Below are 21,859 nucleotides of genomic sequence, written 5' to 3'. Positions count from 1 at the left end.
AGCTGGAATCAAGATTGCTGGGAGAAATATCAATAACCTTAGATATGCAGATGACATCACCCTTATGGTAGAAGGTGAAGAGGAACTAAAAAGCCTCTGATGAAAGTGAAAGAGGAGTTGGCTTAAAGCTCAACATCAGAAAACTAAGATCATGGTCCCATCTTTTCATGGGAAATAGATGGGGAAACAGTGGTAGACTTTATTTTGGGGGGCTCCAAAATCACTGCAGATGGTGACTGCAGCCATGAAATTAAAAGATGCTTACTCCTTGGAAGAAAAGTTATGACCAACCTAGACATCATATTAAAAAGCAGAGACATTAATTTGCCAACAAAAGTACGTCTAGTCAAGGCTATGGTTTTTCCAGTGGTCATGTATGGATGTGAGAGTTCGACTGTGAAGAAAGCTGAGCGCCAAAGAATTGATGCTTTTGAACTGTGGTGGTGGAGAAGACTCTTGAGAGTCGCTTGGACTGCAAGGAGATCCAACCAGTCCATTCTGAAGGAGATCAGCCCTGGGTGTTCTTTGGAAGGAATGATGCTAAAGCTGAAACTCCAGTCCTTTGGCCACCTCATGCGAAGAGTTGACTCATTGGAAAAGACTCTGATGCTGGGAGGGATTGTGGGCAGGAGGAAAAGGGGACGACAGAGGATGAGATGGCTGGATGGCATCACCAACTCAATCGACGTGAGTTTGAGTGAACTCCGGGAATTGGTGATGGACAGGGAGGCCTGGTGTGCTGTGATTCACGGGGTCGAAAAGAGTCAAGACACGACTGAGCAACTGAACTGAACTGAACCTCTTAAAATAGTGAGTCTCTAAATAAATGCTTATGATTATAATTAGTAACCTGATAAATGAAGTGACAAAGAAATTAAAAAGATCAGAATGTATAATAAACCCATATAAAACAGCATCTCTAGAACTATAAGTTACTGTATAAAGAAATTAATGCACAAAACACTTTGACAAAGATTATAAACCTCCAACAGACATGAAGGCATTTGCCACTTTATGTAATGGGTTTTGAGAAGGTATGAAGTAAAGAGAAATACTCAGTGGCAACTCATATTTCAGTGATTAGTTCTAAAGAGGCAATTTGCAAGGGTATTTTAAAACAGTTCCGCAGACACTCTGCCACTGCAATAAACCATCTCCTGAGTATCTTTGTAAGGGGAGCAGCATTTGTCAGGTTTATAAGGCAGTCTCAGAATGATATTGATGCTCCCTTTGTCCACACTGGTGAAACTGTCACGACCTGCGGGGATGAGCATGTTAGGTGGAAGAGAATGCTAAGCAGGATAGTTCCTCACTCTTGGCAAATTTACAATACTGTCATATATACTACAAAAACCCCTGAGGGTATGGTGCTCAAAGTGTAGTACCTAGACTGGAATGGCAGCAGCATCACCTGAAAAGTTGTCAGAAATGCCAATTATTGGGCCTCACCCTAGACCTACTGAATCACTATAAAGACAGGGCCCAGAAGGCTGTGTTTTACGAAGTCCAATAGGTGATTCTGATGCAGGCTAAAGTTAAGAAACGTTGCTCTAAGTAAGTATTTTCCTTCATTTCCTTTATGCTGCTAAGTCACTTCAGTCGTGTCCGACTCTGTGCGACCCCATAGATGGAAGCCCACCAGATTCCCCCGTCCCTGAGATTCTCCAGGCAAGAGCACTGGAATGGGTTGCCATTTCCTTCTCCAATGCACGAAAGTGAAAAGTGAAGGGGAAGTCGCTCAGTCGTGTCCGACTCCTTGCGACCCCATGGACTGCAGCCCACCAGGCTCCTCTGTCCATGGAATTTTCCAGGCAAGAGTACTGGAGTGGGGTGCCATTGCCTTCTCTGTCATTTCCTTTATAACACTTATTAAATATATAAAGTAATTATCAAAGTGTTCTTATGAATTATATAAAAGTAACCAAGATTTAAGCACTAGAAACAACCTTATGATGAGGGGTAGCATTCCGTTTGAAATATTTACATATTTCACATACAAAACGTGAATAAAGTAATAATCACTACTCACTTTAATAAGCTTGATGAATACATATAAGCACACTATGAATCCTTTTCAAGATCTCCTTCTATTTTTACTGTATATTCCATTATCTAGGGATATATGTTTGAATTTTTAAGTTACATATTTTTAAAACTTTATAACCCAGATAGTATGATCACGATGGTATGATCACTCACCAAGAGTCAGACATCCTGGAATGTGAAGTCAAGTGGGCCTTAGGAAGCATCACTATGAACAAAGCTAGTGGAGGTGATGAGATTCCAGTTGAGCTATTTCAAATCCTGAAAGATCATGCTATGAAAGTGCTGCACTCAATATGCCAGCAAATTTGGAAAACTCAGCAATGGCCACAGGACTGGAAAAGGTCAGTTTTATTCCAATCCCAAAGAAAGGCAATGCCAAAGAATGCTCAAACTACTGCACAACTGCACTCATCTCACACACTAGTAAAGTAATGCTCAAAATTCTCCAAGCCAGTTTCAATAGTATGTCAACTGTGAACTTCCAGATGTTCAAGCTGGATTTGGAAGAGGAAGAGGAAGCAGAGATCAAATTGTCAACATCTGATGGATCACGGAAAAAGAGAGTTCCAGAAAAAACATCTATTTTTGCTTTACTGACTATGCCAAAGCCTTTGACTGTGTGGATCACAGCAAATTGTGGAAAATTCCTCAAGAGATGGGAATACCAGACCACCTGACCTGCCTCTTGAGAAACCTATAGGCAGGTCAGGAAGCAACAGTTAGAATTGGACATGGAACAACAGATGGGTTCCAAATCGTGAAAGGAGTACATCAAGGCTGTATATTGTCACCCTGCTTATTTAACTTATATGGAGAGTACATCATGAGAAATGCTGGGCTAGAGGAAGCACAAGCTGGAATCAAGATTGCTGGGAGAAATATCAGTAACTTCAGATATGCAGATGATACCACCCTTACGGCAGAAAGCAAAGAAGAACTATAAGAGCCTCTTGATGAAAGTGACAGAGGATAGTGAAAAAGTTGCCTTAAAGCTCAACATTCAGAAAACTAAGATCATGGCATCTGATCCCATCACTTCATGCGAAATAGATGGAGAAACAGTGGAAACAGTGGCAGACTTTATTTTCTTGGGCTCCAAAATCACTGCAGATGGTGACTGTAGCCATGAAATTAAAAGACGCTTACTCCTTGGAAGGGAGAAGGCAATGGCAGCCCACTCCAGTACTCTTGTCTGGGAAATCCCATGGACAGAGAAGTTTGGTGGGCTACAGTCCATGAGGTCACAAGGAGTCAGACACGACTGAGCGACTTCACTTTCATGCACTGCAGAAGGAAATGGCAACCCACTCCAGCATTCTTGCCTGGAGAATCCCAGGGACAGAGAAGCCTGGTGGGCTGCCGGCTATGGGGTTGCACAGAGTCGGTACACGACTGACACAACTTAGCAGCAGCAGCAACTCCTTGGAAGAAAAGTTATGACCAACCTAGACAGCATATTAAAAAGCAGAGACATTACTTTGCCAACAAAGGTCTGTCTAGTCAAGGCTATGGTTTTTCCAGTAGTCATGTATGGATGTGATAGTTGGACTATGAAGAAAGTGGAGTGCCGAAGAATTGATGTTTTTGAACTGTGGTGTTGGAGAAGACTCTTGAGAGTCCCTTGGACTGCAAGGAGATCTAACCAGTACATCCTAAAGGAAGTCCGTCCTGAATATTCACTGGAAGGACTGATGCTGAAGCTCCAATACTTTGGCCACCTGATGTGAAGAACTGACTCATTTGAAAAGACCCTTATAGTGGGAAAGATTGAAGGTGGGAGGAGAAGGCGATGACAGAGGATAAGATGGTTGGATGGCATCACCGACTCAATACACATGAGTTTGAATAAACTCTGGGAAATGGTGATGGACAGGGAGGCCTGGTGTCCATGGGGTTGCAAACAGTTGGACACAACTGAGCAACTGAACTGAACTGAGCGAGATCACATACAGATAGGCCCAGATAGTCAGATTTCTTCAGAAGTCTTTCTGTTTTCTTTAGATTTGGGAACTAGCTCCCCACAACTAAGTATTTTGTTGTTATGAAGAACTGTGAGGCATTTGTATCCTTCCCGTGGTTACACTGAAGGGAAATTCTTTATTGTGTTTAACAGCAAAACACTCATCTTCAAAAAATGCTGCTTAAATGGATACCCCCTCCTTGTCCATTTCCTTCACTGAAGTCACCACCTCGAACCATAAAATCTTTGACAACTTGGTGAAAGAGACAACTTTTAATATATAATAGCATCTGAGTTCATTTCCCAGTCCCCTTTTCACCTGTACAAAGACAACGAAAGTTCTTGCATGTTTTGGGGCACATATCAGAAAATAATTCAAAGACAACTCTTCCAGCAGGTTGATTATTAGTGGCGAAGTCAAAGAAATATCTAGGATGCTGAACCTTTATTCCCATGGTGTCAATACTTCGATCTCTGAGTAAAATACAGTTTCAGGTGAACGCACTTTAAATAGGGAAACTAATCCAATCATTTTGCTCCTGATTATCTTTTATCTTCTGAATAACTTGTGCAGGCCTTCTTAAATTCTTTGCACCAGTCCAGTCTCCTCTTCCCAGGGTCTGGTCCTTTAAAGTGCTTCAAATCTACCGCCACTAGAAAAGGCGCTAAAGATTGTACTATGGTTTTAGTTTCTACTTCTGTCATTTAGGTTTCCTCTTCTTTTCATGTCTTTTACTTCTTTAAAAGAAAAATCTCTTATTGATTTACAGTATTTCTTTATATATTGTGGACCATATTCTTTTGCTAATAACGTTTTCTCCTTTAGGTCTGTGGCTTCATTTTTCATTTTCATGCTTTCTTTAAGAAGCAGTTTTATATGTTAACTAAAAAAAAAAAATTGGTTTCTTCTTGATAGTTCACTTTTTGCATCTCATTTAAAAACTTCTTCCCTAGTCCAAGATCAAAAATTTATTTTCTGTTTTCTTTTAAAAGCTTAAAAAATTTTCTGTTCTTGTGCAGGTTTTTCAACTCACCTGGAAATACTTTTTATCTTTATAAAGACCTGTTATTTTTTTCACATAATCAGTTTTCCCAGTTCATCCTTTCAATGTCACCTCTGTCATGTATTTAATTTCCTATATCAAAGACTCAGTTTCTACTCAGTTGAAATGTCTGTTCCTACTTCAACACCACGATTTCTTAATCACTATAGTTTTATGATAAGGCTTTATGTCTGTCAAAGCAATCCTTCTTCCACCTCTTATTATTCCAGAGGACTGCCTAGACTATTCTTAACCGCATGCTTGTCAAGTTTTAAAAGACACAAAATAGAAAAAGGCCAGTGACAGTACTCTGAATCTCCTACTCTATTTTAACAAAGCAGCTCAAACAAAGCAAAGCAAAACAAGGGGCTTTTGCTTGAAGTTTTCTTTTGAAGAAACAGGTTCCTATAAAAATAAGTTGGCCAACACTGTCTTCCTACAGCCATAAGAGGTGAGGAAACTGAGTTTCAGAGAAGGTAAATAATTTTTTTGTTCGGTCCAAAATCTATAATAAGGAAGTGGCAGTGCTAGCTAGCATTTAAACCTAGGATTGATTCCAAATCCCACATTCTGGTTACTATGCCAAACACAAAACAAGTCTAAGTTTAGAACCAGTAAAATAATAGAAATAAGGAATTAAAATTTCTTTAAAATTAAATAAGGACTGCCATTACTTAACACTCTCCAAAAACCCCAGTGAATCTCAGCAGTGAGTGAATGGGAAATACCTTAGGAAAAGGACAGAAATAGGCTAAGATAATTCACAAAGAGGTTCTCTGCTGTCAACTAACAGCACAGTATTTCTATAGTCCTTTTAACTCTCAAATTACATAAACTGTAGTGGTATACAGTAATAAAGATATGCTGAAGGTTTACAATTTTTATTAATGTGAATAATGAAACCTGGAATAAAAAAAATTTTTGAACACTTAACACAGAATTAAAATGTTATCATTCAAAAGAGGTAAGAAATTTACCTGCATCAAATATTGTGCACCCTCTCTCAAATCATCTGCATGTACTGGAGCATAAAAAGCCTTCATTTTGTTTTTAATAAGCCACCGCTGATATTTGGCTTGATCAATGGACATCTCTTTCATAGCTTGTCTTCGAGGGCCCTTTAAGGTAAAAATATTAATAAGTCTTTAACTGAAAGGTAATCTATTCCATTTTCATAAAAAAGCTTCCTGTTATCTTGGCTTAAACAAGGCATCGAAACATGGCAATGGGGGGAGAAGGGAAGTACAATATAATGCTAGCATTTTACTCTCAAATTGGTGAATTATATCCAATAAAGATTATGAAAAGACAGTGTTGATGGAACAGAGGCACAGAAAGAAGAGAAAAGGAAACACAGACTTTGAAAAATAAATAAGCATTGGTAGTAGTAAATAAGAGAAATTATAAATTACTGAAAATGGAGAAGAGATTACACAGAGAAAAATAAGAGCCTTCTGTTTTTCTATGGAAAGTTTCCCATCTTTTCATTTGTCCCAAATGTCTGAGTTATTAATTCTCAGAAACCTAGAAATATCATTAAAAGTCAAAGTTAGCTATATAAATTCATTTTTTCCTTTGTCCTTCTGTTGAACAGTGACATAACATATGAAAGGAAATGAGTTTTTTCAACTTGCAATTCTATTTTGATCCTTTTAAGCAACACATAAAATGTATTATATGTTTTACCTAAAATGTAATAAGAAAAAAATAATCTAAAAATAAGATTAAAAGTTCACTTTAGTTATACATGAATAAGACAAGGAACTGGAGAAGGAACTGGCAACCCACTCCAGTATTCTTGTCTAGAAAATCCCATGGACAGAGGAGCCTGGTGGGCTACAGTCCATGGGGTCATATAGAGTCAGACATGACTTAGCAACTGAACAAGAAAAGGAGTAGTACAATTTATCATTATTAGTAGAAAAATTGCCTCTGTGCAATTTCTTATGCTCAAGACTCCAACCTGAATTGATCTACTTGGAGACAAACTGAAACTCCACAGGTCCCAAGTGGAGTCAGTGTCCCAGTGTGTTCTTCCACTACCCTACACACACATTTTACTACTATACAAGTAGAAGATTAACTCTAGCAGGGGCTGGGACATAGGGCATATAACATGCATTTCTAGCACCAAAATAAAATAAGCAATAGAGCCTGGGAGGTAAGTTAATCTAGTAAATAATTTTACCAAACTCCAATTTCTTATGCAGAAAAGATCCATCATCTAGTGATTTTAGCCAAGAGGCCAAAAATAAAACTACTTTTAGATGAACATTTACCCCTATTTTTAGTAATTTCCTTACTCATGAATAAAACTAAAATGAATGGGCAAGAATTCAGCTTTCACCCTACTCTTTACATACCAGATACTAAATATTTATCAGTACTATTTGACAAGTAAATATTCCTAGCGTTCTCAGGACTTTATTAGATTTATCAGTAAGAAAAAAACACATACCGAATTCCATTCAGGTTCCTTAGTTTTTTTTAGCTCCTTAGTAGGCTATTTTTCTTAGCTAAAGCAATATTGCTTCCTAAAAGCTACTCAAATTATTTCAAATCTAGAAAGATTCACAAATTACAAATGATATACACAGAGTGTAAAATGTTTTAAAATAGAAGACAAAACTAGGACTTACCATATGCACATGACCACAGATCATCAAGCCAACATTTTTTGTGAAATCGTGAACAAGATGAAGTAAAGCTGGGCGTGAGTTTGGCGCACCTGTCATAACAAGACACTGAGGCCTAATTTAAGATTGAAAGGAGAAATGTAATTAGAGAAATTTAAGGTTTGATAACATGGACATGATTTCAGGTTGCTTCTGTAACACTACATTGTACACTAGACTCTCCTTTACACAACTGTCCTCAAGACACAGGCTACACGATTCTCATAGAAGAGACATAACCAGGGTTCCTTGGTACATGAGAAATGCAGAAACAAAATCTTTTTTGAGCAAACATACCAAATATCCTAAATTAATAGGTAATATACATCAAGATCCTGGGAGATGCTACAGAAAGAAATGACCATAACCGATTAAAAACATGTAACAACTTTTCATCTTCTAAAGGTAATAAACATTACAATTCTTTCACAGAGTTCAGAAAACTTCATGAGAACATGGCCGTGTCTTCATGTAAAGAACAGGTCCCTTTCCTTCTTAGCCTGATCAAATCATACTCATTTCTGCTTAGTAATATCAGTCTTCCCTAATCTAGCTTAATTTTAGTGAATGTTGTTCTATGAGTAAAATCACCTATGGTGAAGAAAAGGTTTCTATTTGAACTAAAAGTTTTAATTCTAATTCATTACAATGAAAGCCAAAATTAATTCAACTGCCTTTCAAAAAAGAAGACAGTCACATGATTTTTCATGTATTTTTAACTCTTGATTTTCACTGTCTAGAAGTAAAAGTCAATCTTGTTTGAGGAAAAAATATTCACATATCCATTTTATAAATTCAAACAGATTCACATAAACTCATTAAAACAACAATGTGTATAGTTAAACTTTAACAAAAAGCAAATAGACTAAGAATTCTGACTTACCTACTAAATTAGTTAGTAGCTCCTAACTATACTCATAAAATAAGCAGGAAAAGCTGAATAAAGACTACCAACTGATTCAGAATTTTAGCAAGCCATCTGAAAATCCAGTTCTGTCTGGAGGAATAGATTTGAGGCAACCAAACATGAAGTCTTCTTTAGCAGCCCAGAAACTGCTAGTAGTCCAGTCTCTCCATCTGAGTGTAGGCAGGTTACATGGCTCTCCAGCTGTCTTTCTTAGCCTTCCTAAAAGTGGCCCTATGACTGATTTCCAGCCCGTATGATGTTCCTAATTCCTCATCCTATCCTTTAAAAGAAACCTGGATCACCCCCCATACTTTCTTTACCTTGTCTATAATCTAGACTGTGGAGTTGGTGATGTCTTTGGCCACATGGACATAAAAACATATTCTAGGGAATGGCAGGCTGATGAGGTAAAAGGAAGAAATGTGGGACTTGAGTGACCAAGTGCAGCCAATCTATGTAGCAGCCATAAACTGTCCATCTACCTTTGGACCATCACAGAACACTGATATCCATCTTGTTCAGCCACTTTGTTTTTTCAGCTTTTTGTTATGGTAGTTTAACTTATCACTAATATAACCTAGTACTGTGGGAAATGAACTTATAGTCCCCATCTTTACTAAATAGTAAACATGTTAGTAAACATACCACAAAGGCATAATTTGGGTATAATATTATACCAAAAAAAGGTAAAGAACAAAATATATTAGGGATGTCTTCTAGTAACGAGAGAGTGTGAATATCTGTCTTCATCTTTACTCCCTCTTTTAAAATCTCCATAGTATGATAGGATTTTTTTAAGGCACCAAAATATAGAGAAGAGGATAGGACACAATTGCACTGAAATTTTGAAAGCCAGAGAGCAGATGCAAGAATAAAGGATTTGACAAATCAGGAAAAGGCTAAATTATAAATGAACATTAAAAGAAAACTGTGAAGCCACCTGATTTTACACCTGCTGCTGCTGCTGCTAAGTCACTTCAGTCGTGTCCGACTCTGTGCGACCCCACAGATGGCAGCCCACCAGGCTCCCCCGTCCCTGGGATTCTCCAGGCAAGAATACTGGAGTGGGTTGCCATTTCCTTCTCCAATGCATGAAAGTGAAAAGTGAAAGTGAAGTCACTCAGCGACCCCATGGACTGCAGCCTACCAGGCTCCTCCGCCCATGGGATTTTCCAGGCAATAGTACTGGAGTGGGGTGCCATTGCCTTCTCCGGATTTTACACCTAAGAATCATCAAAATGCCTAGGACTAACAGGCAGTAGATGCCTCTTGAAGTGGCAGGGGCAATGTGTTAAAAAAAAAAACAAAAGTAAGGAGAACTAATTTAAAGTTTGCATAAGAAGCATCTAGATGAACCCAAGTCATTTCCATCACTATGGTGGGCAACTGTCCCTGCCTTTCTCCAACCCTATTAGGCTAGAGCTTATTTGCTAGAGAGGCCTGTGGTCTGGGAGCAATAGCTGAGGGCATAAGCAGCTACTTTAAGCAGGGAGTTAGGAGAACATTTGCTATATGCTGGAAACTGAAATCTCCAAGTTGCCTTCTCACTTAGCTCTCAGAACTGTGGCAGCCAGAACGTTATCAGTAAGGAAAGATTAAAAGATTCTTTTCTGAAAAATCTAATCAAATTAAAAAAGAAAACTTTTAAGATGACTTAAACTTCTCAAAGAACCATCACATTAATCTCCATTAAGGGCTTGACTGAGAGCCCCACCCCCAGTGCAGAACTTCCCAAGCCCTAGATCACAGACATTTCAGACAAGGCTAAATCTAAGAACCCAAATTAAAGAGGAAGGAAATGATGAGAAAGACACTTCAAGGAAATAGAAACTATAAAGTGAAGAAAACAAAATCTTTCGGCAAATTTGGTGAAGGCTGAGATAGTGATAAATAGAAACTTAAATAGGAAAAACAATTTATTGGCTACATAGAAAACATAAAACCTGTACAGGAAAAGAAAGCAATCATAATTTACAAGGCTAAGCTCTGAATTATGCTTTAAAAGTCATAAAAATATAAACATCAAGTCTAACCTAATCAAAATAATGACATAAAAATATACTGGGAGGATAGGGCAAAGAGAAGGGTGTGTGTGTAATGGGCATGCATGGATGAAAGAAATCAAGAGAGAATGCCTAAAATTTAAAATCAAACAATACAATAAGACAAACATGCTTTCGGGGACTATGAAGTAAATACTACACAATTCAGCTAAGAGTTGAAATTGGCTGCCGGTGGCATAAAAGAAACAGGGATTTGAGAAGCAGGACAACTAATTTTCACAACAAATGTAAGCTTTTCCTCTTTTAAATATGTTCATGTATAATTCTGATAAAAATTTTAAAACACTTGTTAGAGTAAACTGTTTTTAAAGTTTTTAAGAAATTCCCATTTCTATTAATAAGCCAAAGATCAGTTTTTTATTGATGGCAAGTTAATTCTGATTGTTGATCATACTCTCACTTCTGGGACACAGCTTTTTATGCAAAGGAAGTATTTCTATTTTCTGCCATACTTTGCATTAACTATTAAAACATTAAAAATGTGCTGAAATTAAAATTTTCCTCCCAGGGCTCTCACTTCTTTTCCCTATTTCTTTCTACTCCAAAACTGAAGATCTGTGGTCTATGGGAATCTTTCATTTGACAAAACAAATTGGTGGTAGTGGTGGTTGGTGGTGGGGGGAGGATATTCAAAGAGTGACAAAAAGAATATATTAATACAAAGGTGTTTCTTCTTGAGAGAAATTTGGTAGAGCACTTCTTTTCTGGCACTTAGCCACTCTTGAAATTTTCTTTTAAAAAGATTCTGTCTTTTGTTTTACTGAAAACAGGAATTTATTCCTGTGATTACTGTGCAGAAGCCAATGAGAAGCAATTACTCATGACTGAAGAGTTGCCCGTTCAGAGCCAGGCTTACGTGAACAGTATGAGAATGACTGTCTAATGGTCTATTTTTTAAAAAATGACAAGCCTATTTTTAGCTACACTTAACAATAATCTATAATTTCTAAGAATACATAAATAAATTAATACTTTTGGATTTACAACAGTGCTTTAATAACTGAATCTCATCGACTATTAGAAACATGTTAAATTAAGGAATAGCTTTTAAATTGATGACTGATAAACTATTTTAAGATAAAATAAAAAGGAAGGAAATAGTAAGAAATGCCCTTTACTCTGACATTGATTCTTTATCACAAAAACTGACTGCCAGTTCCACAGTGAGAGCAAAGCCACTAACATGAAAATATTTACCGCCTTAGTAAAATTATAATACAAGTATTTTTATGAATTTCATCCTTAATAGTTAGAAACTTGAGTGGCCACAGAGGGGGGAAAAGTTTACTTTAATGATATCTATTTAAAAGCCTTCAAAGAGAGACCTCCAAAACTTCTGTCACATTTTTATAAGGTAGATGATAATTTTTCTCTTTGTAAATTTTTGAGAACAAGAAGCCTCAACCTTGTTTTTGAATAAACTGCTCAAATCAAACCAAACAAGAAACAACATTCTATGCTTTTAGATAATTTTTCATGAAATATCACCAAATGAAAATATTACTAAACAATAAATGAAGAACTGATTGCCATCTAAGACAAAATGTTTCTATGTTACCTGATCACTTACCTGAAGTTTTTCACATGGTCTTCCACTCCAGAAAGACGAATCGAATGCTGCAGTGCATTCAGATAAGTCAGAGCTTGTGTGGAGGATCCCCAGTTCACATCTGTAAGAGGACAGTGTTCATGCACCGTAATACTGGTGAGCACAAATCATCAATAACCAATGCTTGCACATTTAAAAAGTCAGCTGCTAAAACAAACTGTTGTGCTCAGGAATTTCAATAGTTTACATCCACAGCATGAAATTAAGACAATGCTAATCTGAGCTATTAACATTTAAAAAAATGTACAACTTGGAAAAGACTGAGATGAAAGGGCTGCACACATGCTGTGCATTCAACTCAAAATGAGTCTTGCAAACAAAGAAAACATTTAAAAATCATTGTTTATACAGCCAAAGGTCAAAAAGGAAAAAGGCAGATCTATGATTGTTATAAAGTACTATTTATAGTACTTCACCGTTTAAGTTATTTGAACATCAAGGCAAATTTTACTTCTTATTGAATAAACAGTCTAAACACAAATGATGATTTTAGACATTTGTTACTTTAGAGACTTAATAGGCGTATTAGAGAAATAATTGTTTCTAAGATATTTAAAACAATATCTTCTTTGTCCATTTCATTTCTAAAGCCACCATTCTAATCCAAAACCTCATTCTCTCATACTTGGATTACAAAATGTTTCCTCACTGTTTAAAATAACTACACTGCAACTACTTTGTTGTCTCTTTCTAATCTACTCAATTGGGCTGAAACTTTTCAAGTCTTTTTCAATAGATTTCCTTGTTCCAGGTTATCACACTAAATAACTGGACTAATCCTAACCTATCCCAGCATCTGCTTATGTGGAGATATACCCGGCAGTTATCAATGCTACACATTCTAGATAATCTTTAACTATTTCCCTCTTTATTTCCCAGTTAAGTATATCTGTCTAATTTTCCTTGCTATATAGTAAGCTAGAGGGAAGATACTATGTGTTCTAATATTTTGTGATTCTGTGGTACAAATTATAGTAGGTACTAAACCACATTAGGTAATACATATAATGCTTATCAGGCTAATAGAAACTACTGTACTGTAATAAAATCCTTTCAAAGATTAATTTTAAAACATATTGAGTGAAACAATGTTTATTACATGAATTTGTTATTTTTCTACAAATAGGATTAATTAAATTTAACTCATGGGTAAGAATGAAATTCCACAGAATAAAAAGTCTTATAGTAACTTTTTCATTAAAACTACATATATTTAGAAATAAAGCATTTTAGGTTTTATGCAAAGGGCCTTTCCAAAATACAAAAGTGGATGTTTAGATATGAAAAGGTACAAAGAACATCTAAACAGTTTTTAGCTTGAAATACTAAATATTAAGAGAAGACTGACCTGGTTTTTTGTAGGTAACATAAATGTAAAGTCCAAGAACTATCACATATGTTAGCAATGCAGCCCACCAGTTAATGACAAACATCACTATGCAACAAAGAATTGCTCCAAGAAGTGATATCCACATATTGTAGTATTTGAATGCAGGACGCCACCCTAACAGAAACAAGTAATACAGATAAATAAAAGTCACTCAGCTACCTCATCTGCTTTAGACAGTGGTACACATGCATGCACAAAATAAATTTCTCTGTGGCTGCTACACTGAGAAGTCTTCAAATGTGAACTGTAAAGCTAATTAAACATAAAGTCATAGACCATTACTGACCATAATGTCATGATTCTTGGTAGCCATGAAGTGGGCACATCTATTCACATCAACATTATCCTATCTTACTAGTTCCCAATTCAAAAAGTCCTTACTAAACAAATACAAATCAACCTAAACTCAGTGAATGCTAAAAATAGGAGCAGGTGAAAAAATTAGGTTTCAAACTGAGTCCTTAACAGTGAGATTTTATTTTCTGGTTTTTAGCACAAGACACATCCATATGTTAACGAATATAGAAAACAATTCAAATAAATTGTTGTTTAGAATTGTTAAAAAAACATATCATTTGGGGAAGTATTTCAATAAAATTTATATTCTTTTTTAAAAATTAAGCTTTTAATTTTGAGATAACTACAGATTCACACAAAGTTTTAAGAAATAATACAGAGATCCTGGGGGCACTTTACCTAATTTCTCCCAGTGACAACATCTTGCAAAATGATACCAAAGTATCACAGCTAAAATATTGATATTAAAATAGTCAAGATAAAAGTTCAACAAAAGAATCCCTTGTGTTGCCCTTTTATATAGCTATACCCACATCCATCTCTAAACTTTATATTCTTAAAAACTGAAGCTAAGATGTTTGTGTCCTAAATTCCGATGTTTTATCTTTCTTGTTCTGAGAAACTTCTAGGCCCATAGAATCAATAGTGTTTTTGTTACTTCATTTCCTTCTCTGATGCCCAACCGTTGTCATGGTTTATAACAAAATACCCATAAAAACTGTATATGGAGTAGTTTTTCAGTTGATAAAGACCCCTTATATTAGAATTCCACAGAACTCATTGTGTTAAAAATATTCCTGGATAGGGTACTATATCATAACAATGTTCTTAGAACTGATAAATACAGAAAAAAAACAAAATAATTCTTTCATAGTTTTAGCCAGAATTTGAGATTAATGCTATTTTAAATTATTTGAAGGAAGAAACAGACATTGTTTACCAATAAACTGCATGATAGCTCTCTGAAGACTCAATTTGACTCAACTATAAAGGTAGAATGAAGCATTAGTGAACTAATTCCACACATGCCATCTTTTGAAATGTATTAAAGTTTTATTTTCTCTAAAATCAAACATTGCCACATTTATGAAACTTTTAAAGAAAATGTAAAATCACCTGGAGATTTTGCAAGTGATGCATGAAATACTGAAAAATTGATCAGTGCATATGATGCAAGGAAGAAGTTAGAGATAATTGGAGCAATAACATTCAATTCAGCTGCAAAAGAAACATGACATATTAGACATTTTTTAACTTTTCAAAACTATGAATCATTTCAAAGCTTTAGATAATGCATAATGCTCCTAAATCCATAACCCAGATTTAATGAACTTTGCTATACATACTTCATATACTTTAAATCATATCCTACATACACAGTAGAAACCTCCTTTATGACTCACTCTCTCCAAGTTGAAATATTCTTTCCGGTGACGTTATACTGTTTTCCTACATACATATATGGTTCACAAGGATTATGGAGCACTGTTTTGGATGTTTTAAAAGTTACATAAATTACATCATACAATATTATCATTCAGTAATTTGATTTTTTTACATTCATTATTTTTGAGATTCATCCATATTAACATATGAAAACCAAGTTTATTCACATTTTTACTGCTAAATATTCTGTTTCACTCAGGTTGTTTCCATTTTTCACTATTATAATTAATGACACTAAAAATATTCTTATATAAAAATGCAAGTTTCTGCAGGGTACAAAGCTCTAAGAACTGGTGGATCATAGGAAACTTTATTAAATATTGCCAGCCTGTTCTCAAAAAGTAGCTATACCAGATACATTTTTAAGCATCAGATAAGAAAGTTTGTTTCCATGGTATAATCAAAAGTCCAAAGGTTCTTTAAGACCCATTAGCTTCCTAATCAGAGGCAAAGGAACCAAAAAGATCAGCAGAGGTTCTAGCTTCATGGAAGACACCGTAATCCTTTACCCTATGCTATTATCATATTTGTTTTAAGGATAAGAACCTAGGAGCTCCCTTTAGCCTAACAGGGAGTTAGTGAGGGTATGAGTTTGAGCAAATATTTAATGAATGCTATTATCTGCAGTATTTTCTAAACTTTTCCTTTGATCAAAAAGAAACTTAGTATAGCAGGCAAAGTAACATTTTATGACTTAATGACTCAATGTTGACAGTTAATACTATAAATACACCAAAATCTGCATCAGCACACATGTATAGACTAACCAATTAAGATGAATCCAAGTGCAATTAAGAATGTTAAGATGTAGCCACGAAGAGGTTCATTATTTTTCCCATAACCTTTAGCAAACATCTGGAAAGCTGGGTAGATATTGTCCTTACATAGAGCCTAATAAAGAAATGTAAACATTAAAATGGAATACATCGAAATAAGACATACAGATCTGCTTACAGTTACAACAGGTTAATCAGGAAACGAACCCAAGTTTCTAATTCTTGGTCCTCTTTTTTTTCTTCTCATACTGCTTTATCAACAAATTGTAAAGAAGAGTCAAACATTTCCAGTATCAGAAAAGCAGGAGATTTGGAATACACTGTAGTGTTTATCTATTTTACCCCACACCAGGTTGAGTCTTACACGAATAAAGAGTCAAAGAAGCAGGCATATATATAGAAGTGTGGAAGCTTGAGAAGTATGATAGATGTGTGACCTATTTTAAGAAAACCAAGTCTGAATCTAAGACTTAGAGCAAATAAAAATCCTAATTATAAAACTTAATCACTTTTCTTAAAACAATACTGAAAATAGTTTTAGGAAATATTCTATACCTCTACTGTATTAATTATAACAAGAAATTAAGAACAAAGCTGCAGAATCAATACTTCATTTCTTTTAGTAATAAAAAGTACTTTCTATGCAGTATCAGTTGTTTGTTTGATGCTCACTAAAGGGAGATAATGTTTTATTTATCGTTATATCCTGAGCACCTAACATAATGTATGGCACATACTAGACATTCAAAAATTCATAAAAATAAAACACTTATTTTGGCATTATGCTAACAGGAACAAGATAAAGTATCTTCTTTTGATTTATGGTACTTTTTATACTTGGTAAGACATGAAAATTTATGCTAACAGAGAATGTCAAAAAAACAAAAATTCATTACCACTTCCAGAAAGACAACTCAAAAACTATACCCTGTGAGTGAATAAATGCACAACTGTTTATATACATATCCACATTCCTGTGCATAAAATTAAATATGCCACTCTTGATATATGTGTTGGCATGTATCATATAAATACACAGGGTTGACAGAAGTAAATAAATCATTTAAAAAATTAAAATCCCATTTGAAATATATTACCTTGCCTACCTCTATAATAAAATTTGCAATGTGAAATACTCACCTGAAATATTTTGGGTGCACTCACAAGAGATGCTAATGCAGAAGAAAGAGTGGCTGAGAAGATACCTGCAGAAATTAATGGTGCAAAGCCGGACACCATGCTCATTACCTTAAAAAGTGACAATGGAAAAGTAAGTCATACAACTCAAAAAAATCCACAACACTATACATCTTTACTATTCCTATGAAGAACAATGATAGTAATACTGGGGAGAATATGATAACAAAACCAATAGTCCACAGTAATAATGGTTCTTACATGCATTACAAACTTCTGAAAATGAGGTATCACCATCCCTTAATTAATGTAAAAAAAAAAAAAACAACCTTTTATTTTGTGCAACATCAAAGGCAAACACAATGGCAATGAGAAGAGCATGCTGAACTACAAAATATGCATCAGTTTCAACAGGCCAATATTTGCATTATTATAAGTCATTTCACATATAAATGTTCCAGATATCATTTCATGCATAAATGTTTCAGTGTGTACCTCTAATGGGTAAGAACTTTTAAAAACTGTAACTACAGTCACTGTCACATCTTAAAAACTGCTTAATTCTTTAACAGCATCAAATACTCAATTGCATCCACAATTCCCAAATTCTTTCTTTTCTTGCTTTTTAAAATAGTTTGTTCAAATCAGGATCCACAAAAGGATTACACTTTATATTTGGTGGTTTTGTCTTAAGTCTTTTTCAATCCACAGTTTCATCCTTTCTTTAAATTTTATTATTTTTATATTATTTCTCCTAGAGAAACCCTATGCTCTGGATTTTGCTGACAGTCTCCATTGCCTTGTTTAATTTGTTCCTCTCACCTCTATTTCTAGTCAACTGGTACGTAGATCTAGACAGCTAATCAGACTAAAGTGCACAATAATACTCCAAACTGGTATGATACATTTCTGTTAGGAAGGTTGTTTCTTTTTTTTCTTTTTTGACGTTAAGATAGTAGATTGGTATCGTGGTCATGTCTTTTGTTTGTTTTTAAAGAATTCTTATTTTTTTTTAAGATAAAAGTTGAAATATCCAGTCAAAAAGATTTAAGTCTAGGAATTGCCTCTAAGTAATCTGTGAATTGGGGGTCATAAACAAAACACCACTAGCCATGCTTTAGTAACTGATGAAGCTAGAAAATGTGTATGTCAGGTACATTAGATTGCTTTCTCTCTCTTTGAACATATTCAAATATTTCCCTATAAGGAGTTTAAAAAAATAGATCACTAACTTAGATGATGAGAAGGCAATAAAATAAACAAACTGAGGAGCATAATGCAAAGTAATTTGCCTGAACCCTTCAAAATGTCAACATCTTGAAAGGTTAAAAATAACATAACTAAAGGCCACGTGTGACAATAGACTGAATCCTGGATCAGGAAAAAATGATCTGGGGCATTATTGGAACAAGTGAGAACTATGAATATGGAATATATATTTAGACAACAGTATTTCATCAACACGGGGATTACTTGGGTGGGATAATTCAACCACACTTGTAAAGAATGTTCTAAATACTTCAATCTGTCATGTTGTGATGTCTATAATTCATTCTCATTGGTTTGAAAAGAAAAATACTATACCTATAAAGATAAACAACTAATAAATACAAATGAGGGTAAGTAGGTAGGGTAGGTTTTCATAGCACTGTTCCTTGTGTACCTTTAAAATCAGTCAAAATATAAAGTCGATTTGCAAGAACTGTTTAATGGATTTAGGTACTGTTAATTTGATCTATCCATTATAAATTTTACTAGTAGTGAATGATCATCACACTTTGTTTATTAAACAATGGTGAGTCAAAGGTTTCTGAGGGCATTAAAATATAGAAATATAATAAACATAAAACTAAATAAAATTAAACATTTAAGATAAGGTGACTCAACTATATGTACATATATTTATCAGTTATATGCAAAACAGCATTATATAGTTGTGCCTTTGTACAGATTTCATGATGGAGTCTCCATTTATATGCTCCTCAGTAATGTTCTATTCACCATTCTTCATTCTCCAAGTGACAAGCAATTAATAATTTGACAGAATTTTCTTTCCATTCTCTATCACTTCACAAAGTACTTTTAAAAATTTTACTTAAATTAGAAAAGCAGATTTACATATACCAAACTCCTACACTTTGATTAAGTCCATACTTTCCATACTTAGACTTAATAAAGACAACATACTTTTGTAATTTAAGGCAGCAACACAGAAATCTGATTGGCATTTTCAGTCACTGGGCAGAGACCAACATTTGTGTCTTTCATACACAATATCAATGTCAGAATTGGCCTGAATAATTAGCTGGACATGAATACTTTCTTTCATTCTACGATTTTGCCTAGTCTTGTGACTAGAAAAAAACAAAACATCTATTACATAATTGAGTCCAATATTTTTAACTACTGAAAGTGCAGCCAATTGTTTGAAACTATACAAAAGAAAATATACATAATGCCATTAAAAATCTTCATGTAAACCACACAGATTCGACATAAAATGTCTACATAATATTCCTATATAATGTTCTGAAATACATTAAATCCTCAACTATTCTGTTTATTAGGTTTAAGTCTTACTAGAAAAACACGAGGAAGCAGAATTTTCATTTTCCACTTTGAATTTGTAGATCTATTCTATAACTTTACCACAAAATATCTTGTTTTAATCTCCTGAATCTATCCATACCTTTGAGTTTTTTCTTTCTAGCATCCTGAGAATTATCAAGCAACTCTCAAAATATCCTCCATATTTTAGTAGTTCCTTTTCATCTTATAAATCTTATCTAAAACTCATAAATTTTACAAAAATAGAATAAATAAAAAGCAGGACTGATAGTCTGCAAATACTAGAGCAGTAGTACTAATCTTTATTGGGGCTTCCTTTGTAGATCAGTTGGTAAAGAATCTGCCTGCAATGCAGGAAACTCAGGTTCGATTCCTAGGTCAGGAAGATCCCCTGGAGAAGGAAATGGCAACCCACTCCAGTATTCTTGCCTGGAGAATCCCATGGACAGAGAAGATTAGCAGGCTACAGTCTATGGGGTCACAAGAATCGGACATGACTTAGCGACTAAACTACTACTACTACTAATCTTTACAAAGTTCATATGTTTACTAGTTCACAAACTTTTAAGCATTCATTAATAATTTAATTCTGCTGTTCAATGGTGGTTAACACAGCATCACTATATTAGCCATATTTAATTAAATAAGACTGCTGATACTGATCAATACTTAAAAGGGCATTTATATATAGAGGAATTAGAGAGAAATCTCAAATCAGAAAGCTGAATTCATTTCAGTTAGTATGGATTTAAATTGCTCAAAAATAAAAACAAAATACTTAGGTGTAAATCTAACAAAAAATATATAGGACTGATACTCTGAAAACTACCTAATAATGATGAAGGAAGTCAAAGAAGATCTAAATAAAGGGTAGAATTTATGTGTTCATGGACTGGAACAGTGTAAAGCTATCAGTTCTCCCCAAACTGATGTACAAGTTTAATGCATTTCCTACCAAAATTCCAGCAAGACTTTTTTGTAGATTAACATAGATTAATCTAAAATGTATCTGAAAAAGCAAAAGAACTAAAATAGCTAAAATAATTTTGAAAAAAGAATAAAGCGGGAGGAATCAAGCTACCTGATTTTAAGACTGACAGTCTAATTCCTGTACTCAAGAAACTATGGCATTGTTGGGAGGATAGACACAAAGATCAATGGAACACAACAGAGAAGCCAGAAATAGGCCCAGCACATATGACTATGTGTGAGATGCTTGCTTACTTTCTCAAACAGTATACTATATATAATTACTATTTATTATACCTTATTATAGAAGTGTTACCCTCTGGGGCCCTTTTGCCCCTGAACAGGCTCAGGTTTCATTCTTTTATATTTTTCTGTTTGCCCAATTATTTACATGGAGCTTCCCAGATGGCACAGTGGTAAAGAATCCACCTATCAATGCAGCAGACACTGGTTCAATCCCTGGGTGGGGAAGGTGTCCTGGAGGAGGAAATGGCAACCCACTCGAGTATTCTTTCCTGGAAAATGCCATGGACAGGCGAGTGTGGCAGGCTGAAATCCATGGGGTTGCATAGAGTTGGACATGCCTGAGCGACTGAGCATGCACTATTAGCTGCATACTGTCTTCACTGATATCTGAGTATAAAGCAGTAGCAAAGACTTTTTGCTATACTCTGAATGGTAGAATTGACAGCAGTTTGACCTCTAGATGAACACAGAATGCTTGTATAATATAAATTTGATGCTCACCTGGAAGTTGTTCATTAGGCCATAGGAACAAGGACTGGTTTCACAAGATGAAAAATCAAAGTTTAATTTGCAGGCTGCAGAAGTACAGTTTGTTAGCTCTGTTACAATGGTGTCATTAACGTTCCCAGTAGCATCCCGAACAACACACGAACCTGAAGCACAAGTGACAATGAGGACAAATAATCAAGCTAACATTTACCTTCATTTCAAAATTATATATACCCAT

At 35.0% G+C, this 21,859-nt stretch overlaps 1 protein-coding gene across 2 annotated transcripts in view; it reads right to left on the bottom strand.

The window, feature by feature from the left end:
• Nucleotides 1–21,859, bottom strand: part of SLC12A2 (solute carrier family 12 member 2) — a 95,785-nt gene that overhangs the window by 25,047 nt on the left and 48,879 nt on the right. For both annotated transcript variants that reach the window (XM_013965349.2, XM_018050705.1), the window contains exons 10-17: nt 21,634–21,785; nt 17,353–17,460; nt 16,204–16,327; nt 15,107–15,208; nt 13,652–13,807; nt 12,265–12,364; nt 7,689–7,800; nt 6,027–6,167 (exon numbers count right to left, since the gene is read on the bottom strand). In XM_013965349.2, the coding sequence (XP_013820803.1) occupies nt 6,027–6,167; nt 7,689–7,800; nt 12,265–12,364; nt 13,652–13,807; nt 15,107–15,208; nt 16,204–16,327; nt 17,353–17,460; nt 21,634–21,785 (995 nt within the window). The remainder of the gene's footprint in view (nt 1–6,026; nt 6,168–7,688; nt 7,801–12,264; nt 12,365–13,651; nt 13,808–15,106; nt 15,209–16,203; nt 16,328–17,352; nt 17,461–21,633; nt 21,786–21,859) is intronic.

The sequence above is a fragment of the Capra hircus genome, chromosome 7 (assembly GCF_001704415.2).
Source record: "Capra hircus breed San Clemente chromosome 7, ASM170441v1, whole genome shotgun sequence".
NCBI classification, from domain to species: Eukaryota; Metazoa; Chordata; class Mammalia; order Artiodactyla; family Bovidae; genus Capra; species Capra hircus.
This window is presented reverse-complemented; position numbering and strand designations above follow the sequence as displayed.